Source organism: Brienomyrus brachyistius, chromosome 19 (assembly GCF_023856365.1).
Source record: "Brienomyrus brachyistius isolate T26 chromosome 19, BBRACH_0.4, whole genome shotgun sequence".
Lineage (NCBI taxonomy): Eukaryota > Metazoa > Chordata > Actinopteri > Osteoglossiformes > Mormyridae > Brienomyrus > Brienomyrus brachyistius.
The window spans coordinates 2,396,860-2,419,422 of NC_064551.1; the positions used below are offsets into that span (position 1 = coordinate 2,396,860).

Sequence of the window (22,563 nt, forward strand, 5' to 3'; positions counted from 1 at the left end):
CATCCCGCAGCACGATTAAAATCCCATCTGGGAAAAGCAGAAGCTCTTACTCAGGACCAAACTCCATAAACCATAAACATGGTTCCTGTCAGCGAAAAGATTAATAATCGCAGGATGGAAGTCAGCGCTTTCCAAGTACATCCGCCGCCGGAGGATCAGTCAGCTCTTTGACCTTTCACCCGGGGACATGCTCGTTACTTGTGACAATGGCACGGTTGGCATAATCAAGGAAATCACACCAGCACGCAAATCCGTCCCCAGTGACCTAATTAGCCAGCCCCTGATTGGAGGGGATGTTTTATTCAAAAGAACAACAAATTCAAAAATCAAAGTGGGGGCGGTGTGAAAGGCAGCTGTCACTGCAGAAAAACTGGGTGGTCCGCTTTGAGGCCCCGCCCTGCCCCATCCAGGGAGGACCCAGGACTGCAGGAGGATGTCGGCCCAGCAGGGGACCCTGTGGTTTGGGGCTGAATCCTTGAACTCCTCCTCCTTTGATATTGAGGCAGCCAGTTGTTTCTTAGAGGGCAGGATCTTCCACACAAAGGGGGGGCTGGTTGGTTTAACTCACTTAACCCCCCCTCCCCCCACCACCTGTCAGTATTTCTGTGATTTGGATTAAATTCCACAAAAAAGAGCCGTGGCAGGCGTTACGACTGCAGTGAGACAGAGACTGCAGAGGATGCGACAACCATGTCGGGGTGTCGGGGTGCTGCCTGCACTCCGCCACGACCCCCGGTTCCGCAAAGCGCAGCACCACTTCTGCCGACGGTCTTTATCTTTCCCTCTCTTGCCGAGTGAGTAAGACGATTTTGCAGGCGCTCGCTGGGTGCAGAAAGCATTAACGGGCGTGCTCTGCATGTGGAGCATCGCGGTGGAGATTACGCAGGGGGGCAGAAGATGCTGAGATGAACAGCGCAGAGCTGTGATGGGCTGCCAGCGAGGAAACGGGCTTGTGCCATAACTAGCACATGGCAGGCAGGAAGGAGAGCGAGCCCAGAGACAGACAGACAGGAAGGCAGGGGCAGAGAGGGAAAGAAAGAAAGTAAAAGGGAAAAAGATAGGCAGGCAGACAGACAGATATAGAGACAAACACAGAGAGACAGGCACAGACAGACTTAGAGACAGGTAGAAATACAGACAGACAGACAGGCAGAGAGGCATATCGCTGCAGCCAGGAGCTGATTGTTGAGTAGGAGGCACAATGTAGGAGGAGTTTATAACTTATTATACGATACCCTAACCCCAAACCTAACCCCTCCTACCGCTTGTGATAAACCCCTTATTCGACACTGCCCCTCTCACTCAATACTTGCTCCCAGCCGCACTGATATATACTTAGACAGGCAGAGAGACAGGCAGAGAGACAGGCAGAGAGACAGGCAGAGAGACAGGCAGAGAGACAGGCAGAGAGACAGGCAGAGAGACAGGCAGAGAGACAGGCAGAGAGACAGGCAGAGAGACTCACATCCAGGGGAACAGCTATGATAGAGTGTTAGTCCAACATGTGCAGCAGGCAAACATCACCCTCTAAGAGAATGTGACAGTGACAGTGACAGCCTGGTGTCCGTCAACCCGGCCAGTGACACGCAGACCTGGGCTATAGGAAAGTCCAGCAGGCAGAAGTGACACACTGGGGTACAATGGACTCAGAAATGTACTACTTTAATGTGTCACATTGAACAACAGAACCAGCAAATCAGCGTGTCACAAAATTAGGACGGACCCATGGAAGAGAGGAGTGTGGCTGACTGCAAATCAAGATCGCACACGCACACACTGAAATGCACACATGCATGCAAGTACGCACACGCATCAACGCACATCCCAGACGCTTGTAATTTCGTGCAGCAGTTACAGAGCCGGTCTGCGAAATTAAAGATCAGTTTTTTCCTTTCAGAAGAATAACAGCGACCCAGACGCTGAAGGGGAGGACACTTCTCAATGCGAGTGACCTCAGAGATGGCAAGTGTGCATCGTCGTTTAATGGGGGACACCCCCGGCCGACGCAGGTTAACCCAAGCAAAACACTCTCCCTTTCACTCCCTGTATAACGACACATGACTGAATCCCTATTAAACACGCACACATTCTGCATAGAAGGATGATTGTGCCGCCATTTTAGGCTGGTCCAATATAGCACTGTTTTTGGGCGAGATGGAAAGAGAAATTAAAAATAAAATTTAAAAAAAAGTTCAAATCTAATAAATTTAATATGAATTATCCAAGTCATGGGGGTGGTTCGTTGACATCAAATGTCGAGCTAAATGGCCGATTTCCATACCAACAGTCCCAAAGGCCCCCAGGAGCCTGACACACACAGTCGGGGTCCCAGCTTTAGATGTTCATTTTGCGGGTAGTGGGGGGGTCGAGAGGGGGTTGCCACGGGAGGATGACACAGTTCCACATAAACTTGTAGCCCTCTCACTGGGGTACTATGGTACGGCCCGGTTGGGCCTCTTTGGGGGTGGCGGGGGCATCAGCTGCGAGTCTGGGTCGGGGGGGTGTTTTCGCGGCTGCGTGCCCAGCCGATCCAGGAACTCGAACAGCACCTCCTTGGTGACCGGCTGCTGGATGCTGTTGCACACAGCTGTGGGGAAGAAACGGCAGAGGGAATTACCACTGGTGGCCAGAGGGGGCGCTCACCTCTCCGGGTAAGGAGCCAGAGTGCAAGACCAGTGCCATGATGTCAAGGGTAGCGACGGGGGGGGGTGGATCATCTGGTCAAAATCTACTCCATGACGGTGTTCGCAAGCAGGGGTGGCAGATCTTATCAGGGCCAGTGCGTATGCAGGTATTTGGGATGACCTTTAGGTCAGTTGTTCACACTGAAGTGTGAGAACTCTTTAGCCGATCAGTCCTCTAATTAGTGATCTAAACAGGGACTTGCAGTGAAACCCGCATACGCAGCGGCTCTTTCTGGATATTACTGCGCACCCCTGTTATAAAGACACCCAGCTGAATGCCAAGTGCGAGGGTGCAACTGCGTAGGGAACAAGAGAGAAAAAGCGCAAGTCAGTGGTGAGACTGTAAGCAGATACCAGGAAACCTCAGCCTTCCCGTCTTACCAGAAATCGTATGTGCAGACGCCTCGCCAAGAGCCTTTCAGAGGAGCGGCGAAGCGGGGGCCAGTTAAACAAACGCGACAGTATAAGGAGCTCCAGGCAGCAGTAATCGGAATCGACGCCTTGACATGCAATGGAGGAGTCCTCTCTCTCCCCTCAGGTTAGGCGGGGATCGGAGCACCACAGACGGGAAACGAATGACTGAGGAAGTGTTTTTAACGGACCTGCGAGAGCCCCGCCCTGGACAGAAAAGGCGCCGGGATAAGCACACGGTGAATTCAGGGCCGCTGCGACCGAGTCTGGGACTGAAGTCCGAGACGGAAAGGTTATCAGCACTGACACTTTGCGGTGAGAATTGGGGAATGCAGGAGAAGAGTAGAAGTGTGAAGATGGAAGTTTCCTTTTGCACACACAGATAAACAGGAGGTGCAGAAAAGGACACGGACACGGACACACACACACACACACACACACACACACACACACACACACACACACACACACACACACACACACACACACACACACACACACACACACACACACACACACACACACACACACACACACACACACACACACACACACACACACACTCCCTGGGTCCTCACCCATGGCCGTGTCGTAGGAATTGGGGAAGCTCTTGTCTATTCTCTGCCGCATGAAGACCCAGCCCTCTTCAGCCGCGTACTTGCACTCGATGATCTTGTTGTCGTACTGCTTCAGCTCCTTCGTCACCTGCGCAGAGAGGTGGGGGGGGGGCGACGTTTCTCTCAGGCGCATAGACGATATAAAGTGTAAGAATGAGGTCTGTGCAGGTGAGCCGGCTGGCCCGGGACCCCGTGGCCCCACCTGCGAGCCGCCTGGCCCGGGGCCCCACCTGCGAGCCGCCTGGCCCGGGGCCCCACCTGCAAGCCGGCTGTTCTCTCCCTCTGTCCTCATGGGAAAAGGAGATATATTTTCTCTCCCTCCCAAAATGAAGCAATGGGATCTGTCTCCATACAACACTGCCCCTTGTGGCTGGAGGTCAGATAGACAACTGCCCCGCCTCCCAGGTGCCGACTCCAGGAGCAGAACAACAGTAAAGAGCTAGGAGCTGAACCTCATCGACGATCAGGAGGGCAGAGACTGACTGAAGGGCTTCTCTCTCAGCAGGGGGAATCAGGCCTTCTACAGGGTTCTCAGAAACCCAGACACGTTCTCGCTCCTGACTGCAGAAGGAGGCACTAGGAGTGTATATCTGACAACAGGGATTAGTTTTGATCCATCCTGCTTATATTCTCCCACAGTATAGACGCCGGACCACAGAGAGGCACACGAGAAAGGGTGTCTTCCAAAAACCCACATTACCTCAAGCAGGATGCAAATAAGAGGTGACGCTCTGGGGCACCGGGGCCAGCAAGAGAGTTTGTTTTGCGCCCCTCTGCCCCCTGTCTTCCATCAGAGGCGCTGCATGCTCTAGTGACACATGGAACGTAACCCAGCCAAATTGGTTTTATTACAGCCAATGTTCGTGGTGGGTCCGTCGGCGACTCAACCACCTAGAAACCAAGTGTTTCAGCACCGGGGGGGGGGGGGGGGGGGGGGGGGACGGGACACAGGATGTATCCTGCTTACATCACCCAGAAAAATAACTTGCCGGAAGGTTAGACAACTTTCTGGCGTGGCGTGATAAAAATAGAAGCCATTACTACACATCTCTACAAACACAGAGGCGAGAAAAACTCTGCGAGCCACCCGGTGTTGCTCGGTGCGGCCGCTTGGATCTGCAGAAAAGGTCTGTATTCCACATGGCGCCAGGCAAATGTGCCCCGTCAGTCTTTGTTACGGATGAGGCGGAAGAGTTCCTGGAACCAGCGCCTTGTTAATTCCACCTCAGCAGTAAGTCTCTATGACGCTCAAGGATCTGAATAAAGGGGGTCGGGGAGCGGGCAGTAGGACCAGGGCTGCAGGAGCCGACTTACAGATCCAGGGAGAGCAAGAGATACCAGACTCACCCCCCGATTCCATTTCCCAAGGTAGAGGAGTGTAGTGCTTCCATGCGGGAGCAAACGGTGAGGCTTAGAAGGCAGTTAGGCTGAGCAGGAGGTGAGGCCGAGTAGGAGGAGGTGAAGCTGAGGAGGCAGCAGGGCGCGCCTCCTAAAGCCATGCCAGCCAACGCCGCGCCTCCCAAGGCATCATCGGCTTAAGCCACACCTCCCAAAGCCACACCTCCCAAAGCCACCACTTCATCTGGGCCACCAGACCATGTGACAGGGCCACATGACCCAGAATGCACTGTCTGTGCCTCCACTCAGATCCCATTCATCATGCATTAATGAGTCTGGTCTTCACGCACAGCGGAGGGCCCCGAGCCTGGACGTTCCTGGGTCTGACGGCACCAACACTGCACGTTATTAATCACAAGCACTATGCTTTACGGAGAAGCTGGCCCACCATGCTGTCAGGATCACAGAGGCTCCGCCCATTGTGAGCTCATTGAGCCGTTACAAAAATTACCCTAATGTCATCAACACCCCGAGGGCATCTGCCGGACAACAGAGTGCCCCCTTCCCAAACACTCACGGCACCATTAATGACACTCATTTCCAGTTGGGATTCTCCAATCCCCCCCCCCCCCATCCATCACACACAGGGATGTGAGCGTGTTACAAAGTGCAGCCTTACAGAGCGAGCCAGGCAAGGGGTTTTGATACCATCCGTCATAAACGAAAAACCCCACATACCCTGTGAAAAGGCTCATAAAGGCTCCAATTTAACCTTGATCAGAGCGGCACACACTCAATTTACGGCGTAACCGACCTCCACAGTCAGGTTAACTAGATTTGTGGATATAAACAAACCCAAACCTCCCAAGATGACATTTAAGGTCTTCCTTGAGAACGTGACCAATATGAAATCAGTGTTCCGGCAGCAAGATAACAGGACGAATTATGGATTGGACCTGCTTCAGCCTGCAAACATCTCTTTATTGTCCCTCAGACACGGACCGGACTCACGCATTGTGTGAAATGTGTCCCCTGGCACCATAAAGAACCAGATTTACTGGGCAGACTGTAAACCTGGCCTGGGGAAGAGAGGGAGTCGCGTTTCTCATGCTCGCCGATGTACGTATGGCTGGAAACGAGGACTCCCCCCCCAGCGCTGGGCTGTGATGGCCCGCAAACGCTGCCACCATCAAGCACGTCACCCTCTAGACCGGGCGAGTGCAGCAGGACGTCTCAGCATCCAGCACGACCATCACGAAAACATCAGACAGGGCTGGATTTAGCCCGTTAAGGACACCTGATAAGAGAGTGCAGGGAAAAACAAAAAAGGGGGTTATGGAGCATCTAGTGAGAGAACAAAGGGGGATGGGAGGCGGAGACGAGGAGAGGCGAGACCAAGAAACTGGCCGCAGAGACGACAGCGAGGTGCCCGATGCTCGCGTCCTGCTTACAAAAGGCCATTAGCGACACGCTTCTTCCTGCCACAGAGATACGGGGCACTGCACGCAGCAGCAAAACCCAAACACATCCTGTGCCTCCACACGTCTAACACCCTAAACGGCGAAACAACCGGATCATCCTGTCGAAATGACTTATGGCAGTGGTTCTCAAACCCGGTCCTCGGGACCCACTGCCCTGCTTGTTTTCCAGCTATCCCTGCCCTACACACGGCTGATTACCTGGAAAGACAGCTGGGACTTGTGTGTGGGGCAGGGATAGCAGGAAATCAAGCAGGGCAGTGGGTTCCGAGGACTGACTTTGAGAACCACTGACTTATGGGAATAAGCAGACCAGGACCACATCTTCATCATGGCTCTTATACACCATCTGGTTCCTGGTCATTTTTCCAAATGGCAACAGGCAGCAGAGATACCTGCCTGGAGGACATGCCTCAGCTCGGGACGCTGTGGCAGAGCGACGGGCAGTGCGGTCTCACCTTCATCTGGGAGAAGGGTCTTTCATAGCCGCCGACGTACAGCAATCCCACGGTCTTCGTGAGCAACCTGCGGAGACAGACATGCGTGTTCAGGCAGGTTCCTACGAGGCCTGGAACAGCATGGGGGCCGGTGACACACAGCCGAGACACGTTTGCCGATTAGCTGACGAGAGGAACCTGAGAGCAGCAGTGGCACCGGGGTCATTTGCGGTAAACAAAATCTCAGCGTCGCTACATTGAAGGGAAAAGAGGACCACGGAACGGAAAAGGGCACTATTTACTCCAGAAGCGAAACTGCTAATTACAGCTGAACACACCCCTCTTCGTCGACGACTTTCAGCATGTCCTCCAGTTTTTGGGTCGTGACTCATTGACAAAGGAATAACGTGGGTCGTGAGGCTAAAAATGTAGAGAACCAGAACTCTACAAGAACTAAATCACCATGTTCTGTATCTGCACTGATTCATCAATTCCATTGCTGCCATGAATTGGTACTCCATGCTGGGTTGTTCCCTGCCTTGCACTCATTTTCAGGACAAGTTCCGGACAGCTACGACTCTGCGCAGGGCATGCGAGTAAAGAAAATCGATGGATGTTTCCACTATGGATATGTGAATTACTTCTTTTTTGCCTTTCCCCGAGCATAAAAATGACATTTGAGGATATTTAGTTTTCCACTGACGGTTTTTCAGTTTGCATCATCGAAAAACTCAAAACTGAGGTCGATGGAAACGCCCCCTAGTGTTACGGTGAGGGGGCGACTACCCTAGGGCCCCACCCGGGCCCCAGTGCTCCCATGTCTCTGGCAGGCAACATCAGGGGCCGTCAACACACCGCCGGTTTAATTGTCGGGGGCGAACCAGTCACAAATGTCGACAAGTGGCGGTTAATGTCGGCCTGACGCATCGACAGCAGACAGCTGCCAGTCGTTCACCCGGTGCCCCACAGGGGTGCTGATGGGTAATAATTAAGGCGGGGTTCCCCTTTCTCCCTAATAACCGGAGAGAGAGGGAGGGAGAGAGAGAGAGAGAGAGAGAGAGAGAGCCACCATAGTGCCGAGGCTCCCTTTAAACTAAATAACATGGAGATGTTGTGACTCAAAGCCAACAGGACATGAAGAGCTCCAGCCCGGGGGGGGGGGGGGGGGGGGGTTAGGGGGGGGGGGGGTGTCACTATCGCTCCATACAGCAGCTGGGGCATGGGACCCTAACCCAATCTGCACCCACCAATTCGAAGACTACATTTCCGCAAGTCCTCAGGAAGCCTTTGGCAGATTTGATCCTGAGCACGTTAAGCACTTAACCAGCTCAGCACAGCCTACTCCTTCCTAACACCAGCCCACCCCCCATAAATTCACACTCTCGTTCTTCACATGGGAACCAGACAGACTGGATTTACTGCCTGGATCCTGACAACAAGCGGAGGAGATGGACTCGTTCCGCCTCAGCATCTGGACCAGCTGCTGCACCTCCAGATGGTCCCCTGGGCGATCAGTGGTGACCCGATTTCACGGGCCTGGACTTGGCTGCCTCTCTGATGTCACGCGGGGCCTCCACTGCAGCTATTCATGCCGAGATCTGACCACCTACGGCTGGGTAGCGTAACAGCAGAGAGGGCACTAGGCAAGCGGGTGGATTCTGTCAAACGCTCAAAACAATATTTAAAAAAAAGTTGAATGGTGGGTAAGTTAGGGGGTGCAGAGGGAACAGGGCTGGCTGACATCCGCATGCTGAATGCGACAGAGGGAACAGAGCTGGCTGACATCCGCATGCTGAATGCGACAGAGAGAACAGGGCTCGCTGACATCCGCATGCTGAATGCGACAGAGGAAACAGAGCTGACATCCGCATGCTGAATGCGCCAGACAGCTCCCTTAACGCTCACACTGCTGTCCAGAAGTCGGCTGATCGCAAACTCAGGGCCTCTGCGAAGCCTGATGTTTCGCTCTTTGCAGACGATGAATTTTAAAAAGCTGAAGACCAATTCAGAGGAGCTGCCTGGGGGGTCAGACCCCACCCCCACCCCAAAGAGAGCAGGCTAGACAGTGGGCCTCCAGGCTTCATCACTGCCAGCCTGCGCTCCGCCTGCACCCCATTTATGACACACGCCACGGCAACGGGGCCAGTTTTCCCCCTCATGAATTCACAATTAAGCCCCAACATATGCCTGAGATTCGACGTGAAGCCCTGCCAAGAGGGAAGGACTGAATACACATACCTGGGGACTGTCTACCCACATTACATGAACAAGCAACTTCACATGACCAAATGAAGGTCAATTTCAGGGGGTACTTGCTAACCTGCATCTAAAGAATGCACTTGGGATGTAGTGAATCATGGGATTGGATGAGGTGTTGGTGTGACAGACAAGGTAGCCCATTCTGTGTCTGCGTGGGTCCCAAAGTCAGAATGCAGTGACATAGACACTGTGCTGTAAAAATGGTGTCGTCCTTTGGATGAGGTGTGAAACCGAGGCCCTGACTCTTCTCTGAGGTCGAAAAAGGTCCCTGGGCATCCTTCATGTAGGTGGGGGCCCCCGATGCCCTGGATAAGATTGCCCACTATGGCCCTTTCAAATCATCCCCTATTATCTAACTGATGAATCCTCTCCTGCCCCTTCACCACCTTAGCTACTGTGTGGTGAACGTACTGGTGCAGAATGGCTGCCGTGGCATCACCCGGGTGGGGGCTACACAGTGGTGAGGATTGAAGTGACACTCTGACTCAATGAGTCAATGTTCCATTTGTTGAAGGTGCAACCAAGGCATCTGTGATATTTGGCAACGGGCAAGACTGACATCCGGAGATTTTTACTGTACTCCGTATTTTCATGCTTGAGTATCGGAAATGTACTTTGGCAATGGAAGACGACGTCAAACAAGTACACGAGAACGAGAACACAAGAATGACCACGTACGCGTATCGATAAACAGCCCAGGTCTTTATAAGAGGACGGCCAGCATTCGGTTTCTCTGCAAACAGCTGCCCACCGCAGTGAGACCCAGTTCTTAACCCCAGACGCTATTTAATACTAAACTGGAATTTAAAAAATGTAATGTAAACTTAATGGTAAAGGTCCCATTTGTTTTATTCGTACAGATTTGTTGGCTCATTGAAAATGAAACTCAAATCACATAGTAAAAAGATGAACCTCAGATAAACACTAGAATGAAGTGAATCACTATTTGCTAATGAATAAATGCAGGTCAGCATATTTAATTTACAGGAACAATTTCATTTCCTGTGTCCTTTCCGTTTAGCCCACTGAAGACACCCGCAAAACTGAGCTCAAAGCTGCAGTGTGACAGCAGACTGCAGATCGATGGACGGGAGCAGAAAACACACAGCCACACGGCGGGGGCCGGCTGCGAAGGGCAGGCCTCAGGCAGCGCTGTGCTGGGTGAGGAAGCTGGAAACCCCCCCAGCAATAAAGGCAGGGTTTTCATGGTTTACAGATGTGTCACCTCAAGGCTGAGATGCAGCCTTCAACACCAGAAACCTTCCATAAAGACTGCCACCTCCATGGGGGGGGGGGGGGGGGGGGGGAGAGGGAAGGAATAAAGTCGCGAAATAGCGCAGGACTCAGAACGAGGGAAAGAATAAAGGCCGGACAGAGTGTAGGGGGATTGGAACGAGGGGAGGAAGAAAGTCACGAAAAAGCTGTACGGCTCGCCTACTGCTCCAGGCGTGGTGTAGAGCTCGCTGTCAAGTAACAATGGAGGAACAGACAAGACAGGTAAACAACACAGTACAGCCCTTGAAACAGAGAGGTAACTTCAGATCTGAGGTCGCTTCCACGGAGACACAAGGCGACTCGCCATGACAGTCCCACAATGGTTCCTATCAAACGATCGACGGATCGACAGTGACAGGTACTCAGGAGCCTGATCACGGCCGGGTGTTTAAGTCAGGGAATCAGAAGCACAGCAAAGGGCCGCGGGACAAGCGGGTGCCGGATTAGTGGGGCAGGCGGAGGCGAGGGAGGGAGAGAGAGAGAGAGAGAGAGAGAGAGAGAGAGAGAGAGAGAGAGAGAGAGAGAGAGAGAGAGAGAGAGAGAATGAGAGAGAGAGAGAAGCGTGTCAGCTGGGAGACGGGGGGGCTGCCTGAGCCCAGTTTGGGGGAAGTGCACCTCGGGTCATTACCGGTACCACCTCTACATCCCGACCCGGCTCGGCCCAGTCTAATAAGGTGCTGGGGTCTCAGACATAACAGACAACCCCTGGGGTCAGAGCGAGAGACCACCAGCTGCAGCAACCACAGGAAGGGGTGGGGGTGGGGGGGTCTTCAAAATGACAGGCGGGTGGAGGTGCTGCAGGGTCGGGTGGTGGGGGGGCTGTGCGGTAGGAACACAATAGATCTTTAGGCTGGACCCAAGCGACACACTGGCAGAGACAGACCCCCGGGGCACTGGAGTGAAAGGCGAGTCAGGATGTGAACCCGCTTCATGCGGAGCGACTGCTCCAGAACACAGACTGAAAACCAGATTAATTAAAATATTACGCCTTTCATCCCCATACGAGGAAAGAGCTGCAAAGGTTTCATCCATCAAGGACACCTATTATATCCAATTCAATGTTACGCTGCTATTTTATAGCATTCCTCAAAGAAAGCCATTCAACGCATTGCTTATATAACCGGCACACTAGCGGAAATATGTTAGCAGAAAGCCACGGAGAACTGCTTTAAAACGTTCAGCAGCCAGAGACACGGCTGAGCCAAAGCACAGTCAGGAAAGTGTTTGACAGGAGGGGCTGCATGCAATGAAAATCTTAACGCGACTGGTTAGAAGCGGCAATGCATGAAACACAATACATAAAACATTCAGACACTTAGGGAAGGTAACGTACATGTGAGCCTGCCGTCATTAATACCTCTGCTAACTCGCCAGCTCCCTCCAGATGGGAGGCACACGACATGTTAGCATGTGCAACGCTAATGGTTACGGAGAGAATAGAAATAGCACGAGGCTCTTGGTTGGCAGATCAGAAAGCTAACAAGTCTGAATGTCAACTAATCTTTGGGTAAATTAATGGATGGATGATTATAGGGCGGGGAGGAGGGGGGGGGCACGACTCCGTCAGCTGCAATGGTTAATGGTCGTCACTTATGGAACCAGTGTTTCCACTGAGCCTGAGGACAATGGTAACCAGATCTCTGCTTCTTAAATGCCTTTATCGCACCCGCTGAAATGCAGGCCTGAATGAAATAAAAAAGACACAGACAGGTCTGCGTGGGTTATTAACCCTCATTCTCTGCAAATTAAATCATAAGGACGCACAGCACGACCCGTAGGCTCGGGAGAGTGCCATAAAATTAAAAACACACGTGTGTGACACACATGGCCATCTTCTGGGGGAAACAACAGGTTCCTTAGAATCAGAAATCCAAATCGCAGGGCTGATTCGGGGGCGCCGTCACACCTGCGAATCACATTTGGGGCATCATTCTCAGGAAGACAGGGCTGTGATTGGGAAGCACCACTCAGGCTGACTCACCCCTCCCCTCCGATCTTGGCGATCTTCAGCCGGAAGTCCACAGAGTTGTGGCTTGGAGGCTTCCACTTGAGGATGTCGTCACACCTCCCGGGCCGGTATTTCTGCGGAGAGATTGGGGAAAATGATTAGCGGACGGTCAGGAAGGGGCACTCCGGGCACTGCCTGAACCCTACAGGGACCAGGAAGGGGCACTCCGGGCACTGCCTGAACCCTACAGGGACCAGGAAGGGGCACTCTGGGCACTGCCTGAACCCTACAGTGACCAGGAAGGGGCACTCTGGGCACTGCCTGAACCCTACAGTGACCAGGAAGGGGCACTCCGGGCACTGCCTGGACCCTACAGTGACCAGGAAGGGGCACTCCGGGCACTGCCTGGACCCTACAGGGACCAGGAAGGGGCACTCCGGGCACTGCCTGAACCCTACAGGGACCAGGAAGGGGCACTCCGGGCACTGCCTGAACCCTACAGGGACCAGGAAGGGGCAGTGAAGTTCTCTTGACAGTTCCTCGAAAAGTGTTAAAATACAAAAAGGCTTTTTCTTTGCCGAGGACCTGGCGAGGGACAGAGTGCTTCTCACTTATCCAGGGCCCTTTTGCAATAGGCAGCGTGCATCCAAGGAACAGAAGTCGGGCATATTTCCTGCCGAGGGACAGGATGAAACTGTAATTGGAAGCTGGCAGCCTTCAGGATTGGTAATCAGCAGACATCTTGTAGTCCCATACCACTCAGCATCCTGCTCATATCGAATATCAAGGATTCAAATATGATTACTGCACAGCGGTTATACTGAAACGTACGTAAATCACACATTATTTGTACCTGCACTTATACATCCTGCAAGCTTACAGGACTAAGCAATGTTGTTTTCCATGGGAAAACCCACCCATCCATCCATCCATGTCAGGGTAGCAGGTTATTGGAGAATTTCACATTGCATTCCACAAGAAATGGCTCGTTCAAGGATATTTTATTCAAACTGCAGAACATGATGGATTCGAAAAGCTCACCTATTGTAGAATGTACTATTTAAATGAACCGGGAACAGTCAGGTCATCTCATTTGTAACCTAGCAACCAGAGCATCATCACTGATTCTTCTCGAAAGGAGAAGAACGTTCTTAAAGCTACAACTCCGTCCTTAAAAAGCAAAGTAAAACGAAAGCCTACGCCGTCCGCTTGGGTTAATTTGGGTTGTGTTTGCGCTGCAGCCGACTACTGTAATTGGCAAACAGCTCTGTGAGCAGCATCCTGAGTTCAGCTAAGCTTGCTAAGACACTGTAAACAATTACAGAGTCTTCACAGGTTAACTTAATATTGATTTTAAGTTCGAACAAGACCGTTTCTCCAACAAAACAGGCATTCCAATGCACCTCAAGTGCCAAAAACAGCTCTGCCCAGCAAAACCAAAGCTCGACCATGCTTAAACGCATGAATATTTAAAAGGAGAGAGGCAGTCCGGTATGGAGAACATGGAACTGGAACCTCATGGATGTTAGTTCAAATCCCACATCGCAGCTGCACACTGAAGAGCAGAGTATTGAATTTTAACAGTGGGAGGAGACGAATCATCAGCACCAGCCAAGTAGCCCCAGACTGAATGACGGTAGCAGAGTTTGTTCAAACTCATTCTGAACAGAGTCAAAGGCTTATTACAGAGAAAACACGCCTGGAAATTTAACAAACTGGGAGGCTCGGGGATGGGAGCGGCAGTGTGGGATGCGCATGCCTGATGAAGGGCGAGAGGAGTTACAGCCCAAGTGCCGCTTTTCAGCAAACGACTCGGCAAACGGCAGTGAGCTAACCGGGACCACGAGTGCAGGAAAGGAGCCAGACACAGCCAGCAACCCCGGAGGCTGCATGGGGACAGGAGGTCTGTTATTATTACAGACAGGGGCACCCAAGGGAGAGCAAGCGGCCAGCGCCGGTGGGTGATGTCGAGAGGCGCGGCTCGGGGAGACGCTGGCTGAGAAGAGCCGCAAGACGTAGAGACTGAAAGAGCATCACGATGGATTCCTTTGACCTTCAGAGGAGAAACTTCAACTCTGACAACCAGAAAAAAAAAATGCACCAGAGGTTCAGCAAAACAACCGACGAGTCCAGCTACAACTCTCAGACTTGGAAACTTCAGAACAGTACAGACTGCCTGGCATTCTGGGTCCCTGTCGATGAAACGTACGACAGCGTCGAGGACTTGGCAGTGTATATCTCGGTGTCTTCAAGTCGCGTTGCCACGGACACCACCATCCTGAGAAGCTTAGCATAGGTGCTGTACGACATCAAACAGCCCAGCCGTATTAACCAGGCAGCGGCACTAAAAACTGAAACATCTCCATTCATACTGATCATCCCGAAAAAGCCTAAATGTAAAGAGTGCGACACCACATCACTTAGTTGCTCCAGATGATCGAGATCTGAAATGAGGTTTTTTGGTGAACAAGGACAGACTCCCCAAAATATCTGCAGATGACTGTGCACCGTGTGAAGATCCTGTCTCCACAATATGGGATGCATGACTATAGGCAACACCCCCGCAAAGCGCAGCTGTACCCCTCCTGCTGAAATATGACACAACGCCCCTCTGTTTGCATAACACTGACATTTTTTTTTATACAACTTCACTGCATAATTACTTGCACTGGAGTGATTTACTGAGTTTACAGTAACATTTTTAAGGCTCTGCATTTTTCCGAAGCATTCCAACAGCACAGCAGGCCTGCACACAATTTCTCAGTCGCTTAATTACCGTGCTTCGTTAAACATCATTAGAGTAAATTTTGCCTCTGTCATGTTCCAAACAGAAGATACGGTCAGCCGCAGTTACATTATTTGCAGTGTTAGTACATTATTACTGATTTAACAAGCTAACAATCATCTTCAGCATCTCTTTCGATCTCAGCGGCCTTTGCCATTTCCGCGGTTTATTCTTAATAAAGCCAAACAGCAGTTTTAAACTGACATGTGCATCCAGATTGTCACGAACAAGCCTCAACCTTCAGATGACTTATTTACTTGCTATTTATTTTATTTTCAATATGTACTTCTGCACTGATGTGTTTTTAAATTGTTTTTCTCCCCCCCCCCCCCCCGTTCCTGTGGTAATTTCAGACACTCATAATGACAGCCACCAACCCTCTGAGGAAACATTAAGTATTTCCAGCACTATCAGCCGCGGGTCACCAGCGACATCACCGCCCTTCACCGCGGCGCCTTGGCGGAGGTTGCAGATCAGGAATATTGGGCTGCTTCTCCTTCGCGTGCGTCCGTGCAAGAGCCCAGGCAGAAGGGGGCGCCACATACTGAAACCCCAGGGCCGCTTTCTTGCCACATTTTCTTAGAGTGAAATTCAGCATTCTTTTTTTCCCTTCAGGTGAGGGGGGAGGGCAAGGGGGTAAAACGGAAGCCAAAACAGAGAAATCATCACACACCGGTGATTTCATATTTTGGTCTGGACATTTTTTCCCCAGCCATCTGTCCAACCGCGGCAGTGTTTAATTACAGGCGAGCACAAGCCGCACGCGTAGCTGAAGTGAAAGAGGAGCGTCCGTGTGCATTCGCCACGCGGGCCCCGCGGCGCTCCGGCTGGTATGCAGATCCGCGCGTCACGCCAGGGGGGGGGGGGGATTTGAAAGAAATCCTTCGGACAGACGCACCATGGCGGGCGAGCCCGCTCGTCCAAGAAAAACTGTTCACGACATAACGAGATTCTCCCAGCCCCGACACGGTGGTGGTGGTGGTGGTGGTGGTGGGGGGGGGTTTAACTGGATGCAATAGAAGGAAATAAAAGTGAGGAGGGATAGGAATTTTAATTTGGAAGAACGGGGACCATTTTCCCGCAGGACTAAACATAAAGAGGGATGGAGCCTCGATAAAGAGCCAGAGAAGAGGGGCTGGTAGCCGGACGACAACCTGGGGACCACGCAGCCCCACACTCCAACGTCAAACATCGGCAAAATGACAAACACGTTTTATTTGTCCCATAACCATGAGTGCGCCGGCCACTTCTCCTGGAAAAGATGCCTACGTGGCGTCATCTGCGTTTGTGTGGGTCAGTAAAACAAGGACCAGCCGTCCATTGTCCCCTTCCTACCTCTTCCCGCATCTAAAAATGTCGCGTGGAATATGGCGTAGCGGGGAAGTCGTGCGCGAGCTCGCACTGTACAGAGCACCATCTGGGATGTCTGCCCATTCACAACCCAACCATCTGCACCGCGCAACGTGCTGTTCTGTCATTAATCTCTATAATTTCTTTTGTTTTTTTTTGTCTAGATGGAAATCAGGCATCCATGAGAAAACAAATCGGTGTATGTGAAACACTGACATAGAAAGGTGGCCCAATCATAGACCGGGTGGTACACGTGCACCGGAATGCACCTTATACATTTCAGCTGTGCCACTTAACGGTATAACGGCAGGTACAATACAGCCAATGACATGGAGATGAAGACTTCGCCAACACAGCCGACCTGGGACCTTGGGGTCAGAGGTCAGGGCTGACTGACCTTCTGCCTGAGGACCCGGATCACAGCTCCCCGGAACACTTCCCACATAACTGAACCCCCAACTGCAAAAACAAGCAAAAAGAAAAATGCGCCTAAATGATGACTAGGGCATATCCACTGAGGGAGACAAGCAGGCAGGAACCGGAGAGCTCATATCCACTGAGGGAGACAAGCAGGCAGGAACCGGAGAGCTCATATCCACTCAGGGAGGCATGCAGGCAGGAACCGGAGAGCTCATATCCACTCAGGGAGACAAGCAGGCAGGAACCGGAGAGCTCATATCCACTCAGGGAGACAAGCAGGCAGGAACCGGAGAGCTCATATCCACTCAGGGAGACAAGCAGGCAGGAACCGGAGAGCTCATATCCACTCAGGGAGGCAAGCAGGCAGGAACCGGAGAGCTCATATCCACTCAGAGAGGCAAGCAGGCAGGAACCGGAGAGCTCATATCCACTCAGAGAGACAAGCAGGCAGGAACCGGAGAGCTCATATCCAGTCAGGGAGACAAGCAGGCAGGAACCGGAGAGCTCATATCCAGTCAGGGAGACAAGCAGGCAGGAACCGGAGAGCTCATATCCACTCAGGGAGACAAGCAGGCAGGAACCGGAGAGCTCAAATCCACTCAGGGAGACAAGCAGGCAGGAACCGGAGAGCTCATATCCATTCAGAGAGACAAGCAGGCAGGAACCGGAGAGCTCATATCCAGTCAGGGAGACAAGCAGGCAGGAACCGGAGAGCTCAAATCCACTCAGGGAGACAAGCAGGCAGGAACCGGAGAGCTCATATCCACTCAGAGAGACAAGCAGGCAGGAACCGGAGAGCTCATATCCATTCAGAGAGACAAGCAGGCAGGAACCACCAACAGAAACCACAGTGTCGCTAAGTTAAGCCTATCAGCAAAGCAAGCCGCACTTCCAGCTTGGGGTGTAAATGAATAGCCCCCCCCCCCCGAGCAGCAGCCGGTTCCAGATCCGCACGGCTGCTCAGCCGGTTCCCGTCGTTGCCCGCTTCCCGCTACCGGGAGGCCTGGGGACGTGGCATACGGCAAGCGAAATGCGCCACGCGGCTAAAACGGATGGGCCGCAGCAGCATGGGCCAGGCCTTTGGCTGCCGTCTCACATCCCGCCCGGCGCCTCAGCAGCTCGCACAGGCTGGGGCCCGGTCCTACACAATGCACTGCCGCTGGGCAGGCTGTCACCTAGCCAGGCCTGCGGTTCACATTGGCGGCTGCATGACCTGCGACAGATGACGAGCAGCGCTGGAAACACAGCTGAGACCACAGTCCAACGTCGCTGCCCCACAGAACTTCCCAGACGATCAGCAGCGGTTGACGTTGGTGCACGAACACGAAACAGTCTATAATGCCTGGTTGCATTATTTAATTGCATTTTGATAAATGCAAATGCAGATTTACAATTATATTCTTGCAATCCATGCAGGAAACATTTTCTGGATAGAATTCAGTTAAGTGGTTTGCTCAATGGCGAGACCAATGAAGCCAATCCTCGGTCTGCAGCCAAAAGCATGATGGGCGATAGCGGTGGTCGTTAACCACCCAGACCACCCACTGGGCCAGCTGCCACTCATGGCAGATAGCCACCGCACCACAGCAAGATGGCCCGCCTACCCCAAGGTCATCACCTCCACCGGTCTCTTTCTGGGGGGCTGCCATGTTTAGAATTCACCTCAGAACCCGACCACATGATGTTCACCCACAAGGCACGAAGACTACAGACTAACAAACCATAAGACCAGAGGCTAAAACACCATGCTGAAATATTAAAATGCAAATGTTAATTACACCAGTGCCTACCTGCCACACTAAACGGACACCTATCAGCATGCAGCGAGCTTACTGCAGGATTCCTGGATCCTGACCACAGAACCACCCGGCGTTCACCCACAAGGCACGAACACCGCAGACTAATCAACCATGAGGATGAGGCCAAACGACACATTAAAGTATTAATACGAAGAACAAAGATTAGGAACACCAGTGCCTACCTGCCGCACATTAAACAGACACCTATCAGCATGCAGCGAGCTCACTGCAGGCCAAAGAGCCTTAATCCAGACAGCAAGGATGCTGACGAATGCCAAGACTTATCTGAAGGGACGCAAACACTCAAAAAGCTTCCACGCATGACTGGCTAGGGATGCTTTGAAGTTGAAAGTCCACCCTACATAAGCCCGGTGCGCCGAGCCTTGGGGTTGAAGTCAGGCCAACATGTTCACTCGGGCGTGTTCTGAAGGATTTAGGCGGGGAGAATCCTAGGGTCGCGCTCCGTGGCGAAACAAACTACATTATTTATTATTCACCGGCTGACAAGATACCCAAAATGTCAAAACGAAAGCGAGCGCACTGATAGTCGGTGACCGCAAAGGTAGTTTATAAATCTTTACTATCCAAGTGAAGCTGGTAAGGCCTCATCCAAACAGCGGTAAGCGAGTCACTAAAGGAATCTGTCGCAAAGTGCAAGTCCAAACCGAACAAAATACTACTGGTAAGAGACGCGTCTTCGAAGTGAGTATATTACATGACAGTACATGCACTCGCATGTATACATACATACATGCACGTGTATTTTCATACGCTCACAACAGAGCGACACCCCCTTTACCGCCCCTGAAGTTCTGCGAAAACATGCCACTTTCACTGGAAGTCTCTGCCGAGGGACTCTGAGTCAGACCTGGACACCTGCTGGTGACTAAAGCAAAAAAAAATAGAAAAAAGAAAAACCTACATATGTTCAACTATTCTTGTATATTCGTGATTAAGCGAGTGTCGTGAGAGGGAGTCACTCTGGCTGGGGGGAGAAGTGATACAGCACACCATTTGTGTTTGTCAAGCATTGTGGGACAAAATTTAAATATATAAAAAAAAAGATTTTAAAACCAACTTAAAAATTTACCTGTATTCCCCAAGGCAACATCCTTGGCAGAGCTCATGTATATTTTACCAGTTATGGATGCCTTACATATGGTAACTGGAAATGCACATCTTTATTCCTAAAAAAAACAACTCTTAAGAATCATGCACCATTGCACCCTCTTCCTCCTCATTTGAGTTAGAGCAATACCCTGTGTCTGAAGGAGACCTTAAATTTAAATCAACAAAATATAGTGCCGTAAAACAGAAGGTATCTGGAATTACCAGCACATAGAACTGCCCCCCCCCCCCCCGCCCACCAACCGGCAAACAGCTTTTGCTAGCCTGGCTTGTCGCTATAACACCCCCAACGTAACTGGCTGCACTGCACTCCTCTTCTGATTTTACCACAATTAAAAATAAGAGAGACCACAAAGACCATTTTGAGGTACTTCTCCTTTGCACACAAGGCCCTGAAATTCATCAAACGAAGGCAGGACCCTCACATCTACAGGAACCCTGCGGGCCTAGCACACGCCGCGCAACACTAAAGTCGATTAATCAGTGGGAAAGGTAGGCGAGTGAGGGAGCGAACAAGACACCCAGCACCAGTGGAGTGCAGGAGCAGAACGCAGATTTAACAACGCACCTGACAGATCAATTAGCGTCCCTAAAGGAGACTTTACTTACTTTAAGCAAGAGGCCTTTTTTTGTTCCTGATTACAAATCGGACACCACCAAGTGGCAGGATGCTGCCAGGCCCCATTTGCATGATTCTGTCTCACAGCTTCAGCAGAGCGTTGGTAACTGACAATGACAGAGTGTTTAGCATCGGCCATAATTATTCCTGAAATTTGGGGACATGCAGGGACAGTCTGATGCTTGTTTACCACCACAGCCAGTGGCACCTCCTGTGTCCCCACGGCGACGGGCTAGAGCAGGACCTGATCTTTCTCCTCATGAAAAATTATTATGGGGTTTCCTTTGAGTGCAAGGTACCGGAGGGGTATTTTGCGAGAAAGGCAGCATTTCATCTTCAGTATGTCCTGACCCACGTGTCTGTCTGCCCCGTCGCTCATGTGGCACAGTGACATACCAACGGCCACAAGAGCTCCACAGGCCACAGTCCTGCTGAGTAATACCTCTGACGGCTCTAAGAAGCTGTAAAAGCAGCGTGTTTGCTGCAGATACAAACTTATGTGCTGTTATCTACCAGTGTAAGTTTTATTTGGCTATAATTTATTTTGTGCAATTTCATCTCCTTTTGTTTGATAGATATCAGAGTATTACTCCCAGAAATATCACATATGGAGAATTTCAATCGACATATTTGGCAGACGCTTCTGTCCAAAGCGACGTACAACCGAAGCAATGGAACGTCGGCTGAGGAGGCGACTCGGCGTGACTGACTGAGACTGAGCTTCCAGTGATCGACCAGGAATGAGTGTGATCAGGACTGGAGCAGGAGCTACACAACATCTACCAGCAAAGCAAGAACCTAATAAGACAACCATTTAATCAGCAGACAAAGTGCAGCATTAAGAACGTTTGGGGAATAGAGAGGCTTCAGGCTAGAAGAGGTATTCCTGGAACTGATGGGACTTGAGACATTTCTACGCAAGAGCCTTAACCCCCAAGTACACAAATACTTGCACACACAGACAACCAAAGAGCACGACACGATGGAAGCTGGATAGACAGATAGCAGATGCAGGCCATGGCAATATGTGTCTTACACAGAGGGGGCGTGGCTATAATGGGGCGTGGCCAGCCAGGGGGCGTGTCAGATGGGAGTAACGTATGCATTCTCTAGGCCACCTGTTCCCCATTGCTGATCGCTACATAATAATGAAACGCTGGCTTTTGTTCATGCCCACCCCACCCCGCATCCACGAATAACCTTCCTCCTTATTGCCCTGGGGTTTAGAGCCACGGCCAGATTTCCTCATAGCCAGTTAACCTGACCCTCCCCCCATCCTCAGAATCCCTCCTCCGGTCGTCGCTTTAACATTCTGAGCACTCCTGAATTAATTTATTCTTGCCACTCTCCAGTTAATGCTCGCCGGCAGACTCACCGCAGTTTGCATTGGAAATCAATAATGCTCACATATGGCAAGCCTTATAGAGGCCCCATTTCAGGCATTACGTAAATAAAAATGTTAACGTTACACTGAGGATCACAGTGAGGCCCTAGGGCTCAGCCTGAAGCGAACCGTATGGCCGTTCGTCACCAAAAGCCGGAAGAGCAAGTTCTGCGTCTCAGAGCAGTCTGTATGCGATTCGCCTCTGAGTGCTATCCCAGCTGCTTAATGATGATGTTCCGAACAGACTGCTGAACACAGGGGGTTGGAAAGCTGGAGAAATCATCTGCAGACAGCTGTCCGTACATATCAGCGGCAGCGAGCGACTCGCCTGCAGCCAGGGAGGACCTGCACCTCCTGAGCAGGAGCCATGGACCTCATCCCACCTGATGAAGAGCACAGTAACATTTCTGAGCTCCGCTTCGGCCTTCAGAGAGATCAGAGACACACAAGAACGTACCACCCTCTCCCAGACTGCTGTGGCCATTTGAACTCCATGGACAGGCTGTCAGTGAAAATGGCACAGGAGGCGAGCTGCGTCGAACCTGCGACACGCGTGTATGGAGCAGCAGAAAGAGGAGGCAGCACAGACCTAAGCGACACCTCCCTCCGCCAAGAGCCTTCACCACCAAGG

The 22,563-nt window shown here is 51.6% G+C and overlaps 1 protein-coding gene across 2 annotated transcripts in view; it reads right to left on the minus strand.

Annotated features, from left to right (window-relative positions):
• Nucleotides 1-1,643: 1,643 nt before the first annotated feature.
• rngtt (RNA guanylyltransferase and 5'-phosphatase) overlaps nucleotides 1,644-22,563 on the minus strand; it is a 54,072-nt gene continuing 33,152 nt past the window's right edge. For both annotated transcript variants that reach the window (XM_048985176.1, XM_048985175.1), the window contains 4 exons: nucleotides 12,481-12,581; nucleotides 6,987-7,053; nucleotides 3,674-3,800; nucleotides 1,644-2,587 (listed from right to left, as the gene is read on the minus strand). In XM_048985176.1, the coding sequence (XP_048841133.1) occupies nucleotides 2,433-2,587; nucleotides 3,674-3,800; nucleotides 6,987-7,053; nucleotides 12,481-12,581 (450 nt within the window). In that variant the 3' untranslated portion in view covers nucleotides 1,644-2,432. The remainder of the gene's footprint in view (nucleotides 2,588-3,673; nucleotides 3,801-6,986; nucleotides 7,054-12,480; nucleotides 12,582-22,563) is intronic.